Below are 8,375 nucleotides of genomic sequence, written 5' to 3'. Positions count from 1 at the left end.
CTTATTGTTAATTCTCGGTAAGAGATTAACAGACTGTCATTTTTACAATTCATTTTGCTCTTGAGGTATTTGCAAGCTGCCTTGAATTTGGCTTTACTACGGTAGCAGTATTAAGATGGGTACTACCCAAACTTTATTTTTCAGCTCCCTATAAGCATCTCCAAAACTCTTCCAGATGCTTGAAACAAGATAGCAGCTTTGACAGTAAAAAGCAATTTTACTGACACCTCAAGCAGTTTATTAATTCATGTTTCAGGAATCGTAGACAACTTCATCAAATTAGTAAATATTAAGGACCATTTTGACTAACTCCCATCCCACAAAGACAGAATTAAGACAGCTGATAATGTACTTTACTTTTTCTTGGCAAGGCAGTTGGCATTAACAAGCCATGTTTAGAACTGCAAGACCTATTGGCTCACTTCATGCAACTCAGTACTTTCCCACATTACAGTACTGTATGCTGAAATCAAAGCCACTTGCTTCTTTATCAAGTAAGCATCACAATTAAAAGTATTTTTCAGTAACTTTATTTGTACATTATAGATTCCCACTAGACCAGGTAAGTAAAGTAATACCTGTTTTATATTTCAAACTTAACTGGGGGTCAATACAACCATAATGGTTAAAAATCTGTTAGCAACAACTAAATCTAAACTAATTGAAAATCTATAGAAATATTTATGATTTGGTTTTAATTTAATAAACTTAGAATGTACATTTTTCTGTAAACAAATGATAAAACTATTATATGACAAAGGGTTGACAAGGCAGAAATATAGTAATTCAAGTAATATAGCCCTTCTTCCCAGGAAACTCAGGATACAAGTAACGAAATGCCAGTTTTTTAAAAATTATACAACATTCTAAGGCATGTATTTTTAGGTGAGTGAAGGGATTATATACCAAGTATATCCATTAAGTACAATTGGAGATTTCAATTTTAGCATATTAGTTTGGGAACTGGATGGACTCATCTAAACAATGCTTATTTCAGCTGGTAGCTGAAGCAACACAGCTACAAGTACTGAAGATTAGTTTTAAACATTAGAACAAGGCACAGCATGGACAGTACCCAGGTCAGATGTGGCATGCAAGTCACAATGCTTAGCTTTACACATTAAACCGAAACCATAAGTCATATGGCTTAATGCAATTCCTTTGGCAGTGATTGGTCATGGAACAGTTTTGCTAGGGTTTTAATTATATGTGCTAGCATAGTGCATGCACATTAGTACTAAGATCAGCAGTTTCTGTGAAATGGGGAACAAACAATATAAATACATAGCTTACTCTCTAAAGCGCTTTTCAAGAATTTGACCTAACTAATCATACATATTTTCAGCAACTTAAAAATGGTTCAAACATACTGCCTTAAAGCAATCCATTCATTTAGCTCCTTTACCAGATTTAAAGTTCTGTACAAAGACAAACAATGCTGTTTTTGTTTCTCTTTTGGAACCTTTTGTTCTTAACTACAAGAGATTGACATCAAAGCTTTATAATTCAAGTTTTTTTTATAATTTCATTTAATTAGCAATGCTGATGTCCAAATCTGTCCTAAATTTCATAGTATAATTGAATACTCAATGTATTAAAATTACAGATTAGCAACAATGTCAACAATCCCATTAAAATCCAACATATCTAAAACAGTCAAGAACCACTACAGACAATAGCTTCTCTGAAGCCATGTAACACTTAAATAAGATTAAGACTTCAATGCAGAATTTTGGTTAGAAGCTTGATGGGCTCCATCTTCATTAAAAAAAGGCAAAATTGTATTTCACAGATGAAGTCCACTGGAAATCCACTAACAATGGACAACATAGCTTTTTGAAAGTTCTGATATGTAATCCTTCACACTGTTTTTTGTTGACCTTTTTTTCCAATGAGAGATTTATGAATATGTGGAATTACACCTGAAAGAAAAAAAAGGAAAAGATTTTTTCATCAGTCAAGTAACAGAAGCACAGAATCATTAGGTTAAAGCAGAAATGTCACTCATGACATCATGTGGCGTCACGCAAAGTTATTGGGACGGTTTTGCCATTGCCGGCAATGGGGTGGGTGAGGCTTCCGTGTGACACATCTGGCCCATGGGCCGGCAGGTTGACACCCCTAGGTTAAAGCATCATCAACTAGATGCCACAAAATAGTAAAATCAGCACATACCTCCACCAGCAATTGTTGCTTTGATTAATGAATCCAGTTCTTCATCACCTCTTATTGCAAGCTGCAAATGACGAGGAGTAATTCGCTTTACCTTCAAATCTTTAGATGCATTCCCTGCCAGCTCAAGAACCTAGAGATAAAACCAAGACAAACTGTTAAATGCAAAGCTTCCCATTTAAAATACCAAATAACCATGTCTTATTGAGGATTCAATGACCTAGAGCAGACACGTCAAACCTGCGATGTCATGTGATGTTGCACAATGTATCGGGACGATTTTGCCATTGCTGGCAATGGGGTGGGCACCACTTCTGTATGATGCATCCAGTCCGTGGGCTGGCAGTTTGAAACCCCTGACCTAGAGGGGTTAAGGAAGCTGGTCCCCACAAATGACGTCTGATAAGCCATCGTCCTGGAGCATATCAGAAATGCTGGAAAGGAATTTGGAGAGTGGCACATTCCCCTTGAGGTATGTAATGCCATAAGGCAATCAGCCTACTGCATAGCATTATAAGAATGTGAGAACATCCTATGGAACAGTGATTTTGAGGTAGCAAGTGCCTCATTGAAAAATATGTTTGGGGTGTTTTGTTCTATGTGTACACACACACACACACACACAAACCAACCACGGCTGCTTTGCTTTGGACAAGTGATTTGGGGTAGTGAAGAATGGAAAAAGCCAATGTAGTGATTGCAGAACAAAACAAGTGGGAATGGCTAAGGACAGTAGAGCTGTCATCTTTTTTTTTTTAAATCTAAAGCTTTGAATAAGATTTAAGGTTTTGGTTCTGCAGACTGTGTCTGATCTTGAACAATTTGGGAGAAATCCAAAATGTAAGGTTCTAGATTTGAAAAACATTTCATGCACACCCTATAGTTAAGTTTTTTTGCGCTGGCAAACGGTTAGCCAATATCATAACTACATACAAGTTCGTAATCTAGTGCTTGCTCTATCTCAATTTGTTTGTAAATTGGTAGGCAAACTACTTCTGCCTAAGTTTTTAATAGCCAACATCAACAGTTTATGCTCAATTATTGCTCCATACTTTGGAAGGCCACATACTATATTGTGTTTTTCAGTTCCCTTTTGCATTTCAATTTGGATGTTTCCCCCCACCCCCAACTGAATTTCTTCCTTTATAACCTCAAGATATATCAGCTATGCTTAAGAGAAAAGTGCTTAGGGACTTTTGAAACAATATTTGTTTTTATTTGCATCCACTTGTTTCTATGCAACTCTAGGATAACTATAGCCTGTCTTTTGGAACAGAAAAAGAAATCTAATACTGCTACTGTAAAGATAAAATACAATTACATCCCATAAGTCCTATAACGCAAAATGCTTTTACCCTAACCAAGCTCTCACCTCAGCTGTGAGGTACTCTAAGATAGCAGCACTATACACAGCAGCTGTAGCACCCACACGTCCATGACTTGTTGTCCTCGATTTCAGGTGTCGGTGAATACGACCAACAGGAAACTGTACACAAAGGAAAAAAAAACTCAGCACCTAAATACTTGTTTCAAGTCTTGTTTTTTTTTTAAAAAAATCGCGAGCTATTTAAATTCTTAAAAGAATTAAGGAATATTTTAATATTTAATATTTCTTTCCGGAAAACGCAAAATGTATCGACTCTGTAAGACGGTTATCCTAAAACTCCTACGTGCCTACCCACCTGTAAACCGGCTCTTTGTGAACGAGATACCGTCTTGGTTTTCGTCTTTCCGGAGTCCTTCCCAGCTTTTCCTCCAGCCTATAGCCATTTGGGGAGAGTCGGGTGGAAGGAAAGGAAATCACTTACACCGTGAAACGTTTAGTGCCTACTAACGCCACATATTCTTTCCCCCTCGGCCGCGGCTGTTCCGCAGAATTTAGATCTAGAGCAGGGGTCTTCAAACTTGGCCCTTTTGTGACTTGTGGACTTCAACTCCCAGAATTCCTCAGCCAGCATGGCTGGCTGAGGAATTCTGGGAGTTGAAGTCCACAAGTCACAAAAGGGCCAAGTTTGAAGACCCCTGATCCAGAGCCTCGGAAGCGCGCAGACAAGACATGCGCGTTGAGCCAAATCACGTTCGACGTCCCCACCCTCCGCTGAAAGATCCGCCGCGCACGCGCTTCACCACCGTTCCTAGACAGTACGATAGCGCATGCGCTTCAAGAACTATAAAACGCTCGACCACCGCAGTAGCGTTCGGGCATGACCGCGCCCGGTTTTTTTTTCCTCATTTCCCCAATTTTTTTTCAAACCCGAACTCTGTGGGGAGTACGATACGGCTGTCTCGCTTCCGAAGGGCCCCTTGAGGGAGAAGAATCCGCGAGTTCAGCCGGGCGCCCCCGCCCCGCGCTTCCCAATTCTACCTTAGCCGTACGGCTACCTTACCATTTTAAATGAGGCCTGTCCACCAGCGGGAGGAGAAACGAAGGGAATCGTTTAGGGCCAATCAAAGAAGACGGCTACTCGGTATTTCGATTGTTAGCCGCTGCTATTCTGCGACGGCGCCAGTTCAAAACTGCACCCTCTCCCGCCTTCTCCCGGCCCTTTATACCCGTCTGTAACGTCTCAACATCCGGGAATCCGAGCTGGCAAGCCCAGCCAATCGTCACAAAGGGGCGATGCGTCCTGCGCTCTCCGTCGACCAATAGGAAGTGAGACACAAAAAACAAAAAACCCCACGGACTGTTAAAACTGTTCGGAGAAACTCGTGCGGAATCGCTGCTTGCGAGCTCCGCCTCTTTTCCAGTCGCTCGCTGCTAGATCTCTCAGCTAGAGTGGATAAGCAGCGTGGCAAGTCGCCTTGGTTTTTACCCGGACCTCGAATAACAGAATTGGAAGGGACCTTGGGGTGGGGTGGGGGGTCTACTAATTCAGCCGCCTTCTCAAGCAGGAGACCATGCCAGAGAAATGTGTTGGTCTTTTTGAAAACCTCCGGTGATGGGGCACCCACAACTTCGGGAGGGAAAGCCGTTCACTGTCAGGAAATTTCTCCTTACTTCTAGTTGGATCTCTCCTTGATAAGGTTACATCCGGTACTTCTTGTCCTATCTTTTAAGGTTAATTGCAGTGTGGGAAGCATTCCTCCTTTGTTTTTAATAAATAGATAAATTGTAAAATACGTTTTAAAACAATAAAACAGTGCAGGTCTACAGAAACACCACCTGTATTAACCAGGTGCTCCACTACCAAAGCAACAACCCAACCTCCCACAACAGAAACTGTAAGGACTTTAAATGAGTCCAAACTCACTGCAGCAACCCAGAATAGCAGAAAAAGGAAATGGAGCATCTATGCAAAACATTCCAGCAAAATGGATTCCACACAACTTCATCAAAAAGTCCCCGATCCTGCTCAACCCAATACAGCACAAACAACACATACCCTAAAAAGAATTACACTGCCCTACATCCTAAGTAAACCCAAAGACCTAACTGCCCCAGAAGAAAAAAACAGGACTCATCTAAAACTGCAACAACCACTATTTAGGAGAAGCAGGCAAAAGACTGGCAGAATGCATCCATGAACACTAACTGGCAGTGAAAAGGCATGAAGAAAATTCTTTAATTCCAAAACATATAGACAGATTTAACCATAGTTTCAATTTGGAAAATGTGACAATCCTAGACCAGTCCAAATCCAAAAATGCCAGCGAATTTCTAGAAGCCCAGCACTCTTAACAAATCAATCAACATACACATAGATATTAACAACAGATATACATTATGCAAAAGATAATGAACCAGCCCCAAAGAAAAAAAAGACTCCAGCACCTCCCCACCAGTAATCAGCCCTCAGATCAGCATAGATTAACTCCAGGGTCATCTTCAGACCAACAAGCAAGCAAGAAACTGCCACGGTTACTAAACAGCCCAACCAAAGAATCCCTGACTGCCCCCACCCACCCAGACAGGCAAGACACCAGAATATAAACCCAACAGCAAACAGCATTCCTTACTAGCACTGATGATGTTACCTAGTTAGGGTAATGAAACGTCTGCAAAGAAACAAGCAAGTTTAGAGAGCACAAAGGAACCCTCCCTCAAAACATAAATTGGATACTTCTTTAACCCCCTTTCTTTTCTCTCATCGTAAAACTCCTTCACCATCGAAGAAGAGACAATTTTAAGTATTTCTGCTGGGGATATAAAAACTGAATTTTGAGAGCATAAAATTGTATTTGTAAAATAACAAAAGCTAAGAAATTCACACTTTAAAAAAGCAAAATTGAAAAAAGTAAATCACACTGAAAATACACCCAGTCCTTTTAAAATATGTTTATCAACCTTCAGTTTTTTAATTAATGCTGTAAACATTGAGTCCTTTAAAATTTGCATGCCCTACAACATGGGTGTCAAACTCGCCACGTCACATGACATGTCACAACGTATTGCGACTCTGCATTGCCAGCAGTGGGGTGGGTGCTGCTTTGGTATGATGAAACCGGTCTGCGGGCCAGCAGTTTGACACCCCTGCCCTACAATATTTAAATTGGGTCATTTATGAATCAGCATGTCCTGGGAAACCCATCATGTATGCTTACAGAATAGGGGTGAACAACAAGGAGAAAGGTATGGGTATGCTAGTCCAGGTTTCAGCTTTTTTCCTCAGAACATAAATTATATCAGGAGCTGAGTTTATATGACATACGCTAGCCAGTAGCCATTTTGTATGTTTGTACAAATCTAATCCATGTACATTAATTAGTTGCTGTATGTTAGTTGCTGTACACTCAATGCAGTGCAGTAAAAATAGATTGGAGGTGATTAATTAGAGTCTTTCTTAAAAATATATTGGGCATTCAAGTAACTAATCATAGTCATTAACTTTAGCCTTTCTTTTGAAAAGGAAACTTTATTATGCTTGTTATTTGTTAGTTCCATCCTTTAGGAATTCAACATAATATATATTGCGCTCACTGTTTCCATTTTTTGCCACAAGAACAAAACTGAAATACCTTTAGCTGAAAGAGTATGACTGAACCACAGTCATCCAGTGTGCTTCCATGACAAATGATGGACATGAACCTGGGGGTCTCCCTACAACACTGTTTCTTAGCACTGCTTTGTGCAAGGAAGGTTATGCCTCAGTTGTAGATTAATATACTTTATGTATAGAAAGATTCAGGCACAGCATGTAGCATTTTCAGATAGAATCCAAAATGTCTCCTGGACAGCTGTGGACAGTCAGAGCTTATCTATTTAACAGTCTATTTTATTGGCCACCTAATGCGAAGGAAGGACTCACTGGAGAAGAGCCTAATGCTGGGAAAGATTGAGGGCAATAGAAGAAGGGGATGACAGAGAATGAGGTGGCTGGATGGAGTCACTGAAGCAGGAGGCGTGAGCTTAAATGGACTCCAGAAGATGGTAGAGGACAGGAAGGCCTGGAGGAACGCTGTCCATGGGGTCGCGATGGGTTGGACACGACTTCGCAACTAACAACATTTTACTCTGCCTAATGTGCACTGGACCTCATTTCTCATTCTAGCCACTTACACTCAGTATAGTTTGAAGGCACTTGACTGAGAAGATTGGTCTTTGAATATGGCAATTTCCCACCATCTCTCTAAACTTCTGATAAAAGCAAATAAATTTAAATAATAAGCACAGCTAAGTGTATAAGGAAATATATCATTGTCTCAACAGGGGCAGCATCTGGCTGACTTTGTCTGGGCCTGGAATCTAAGCAGAGTCAGACATGGCAGGAGACCACTAGAAAATATCAGGGCTGTAAGATATCCCAAAGGAGAACAATGACGAGCCATCTTTTCTTTGGTACCAAGAAAAGTACAAGTATGTTCACTTATAATCCAGTAAATTGAGAAGGAAGGTGCTAATGTGAGAAAAAAACCCCCCAACAAGCTCATGGGTCAGGGTGATTAAGATAATAAACTGAGGTAGTAAGGTTAATAAAATGAAGCAAAGGAAGAGACCAATTTGCCCAACCATCATAGCGGGAAGGACAGGTAGTAAATAAAGAAGTGCCACTATTGTTTGAAGAAGAAAGGACAAAGAGGGACAGGAAATTGTAGTGTTTAAAGTGGACCTGTAAGCTATGTAAACCACCTACCATTTTGTTCGATGCAAAGACAAGAGATAGCTGTTCGACATTTCTGTCTTAAGATCTCCAGTAATGAAATCTCATAAGCAACAAGAAACTTAACATTTACACCAACAACAGCATCACAGGCCCCAATAATCT

At 40.3% G+C, this 8,375-nt stretch overlaps 1 protein-coding gene across 1 annotated transcript; it reads right to left on the bottom strand.

The window, feature by feature from the left end:
• Nucleotides 1-514: 514 nt before the first annotated feature.
• On the bottom strand, nucleotides 515-4,759 carry H2AZ1 (H2A.Z variant histone 1). The gene is made up of 5 exons (XM_083367860.1): nucleotides 4,560-4,759; nucleotides 3,855-3,932; nucleotides 3,545-3,658; nucleotides 2,176-2,305; nucleotides 515-1,922 (listed from the first exon to the last, which is right to left on the bottom strand). The coding sequence occupies exons 1-5, from the start codon at nucleotides 4,560-4,562 to the stop codon at nucleotides 1,861-1,863; spliced, it is 387 nt and encodes a 128-aa protein (XP_083223986.1). The 5' UTR covers nucleotides 4,563-4,759; the 3' UTR covers nucleotides 515-1,860.
• Nucleotides 4,760-8,375: the final 3,616 nt, after the last annotated feature.

Source organism: Vipera ursinii (assembly GCF_947247035.1).
Source record: "Vipera ursinii genome assembly, chromosome: 7".
In the NCBI taxonomy this organism is placed as follows: domain Eukaryota; kingdom Metazoa; phylum Chordata; class Lepidosauria; order Squamata; family Viperidae; genus Vipera; species Vipera ursinii.
This window is presented reverse-complemented; position numbering and strand designations above follow the sequence as displayed.

What these genes read in the sequence shown, in the direction of transcription:
- H2AZ1 (XM_083367860.1), bottom strand. An exon ending in CACAAAGAGCCGGTTTACAG is followed by an intron (nt 3,659 to 3,854) that starts GTGGGTAGGCAC and finishes CTTTGTGTACAG; the next exon opens with TTTCCTGTTGGTCGTATTCA. An exon ending in AGCAACAATTGCTGGTGGAG is followed by an intron (nt 1,923 to 2,175) that starts GTATGTGCTGAT and finishes TTTTTCTTTCAG; the next exon opens with GTGTAATTCCACATATTCAT.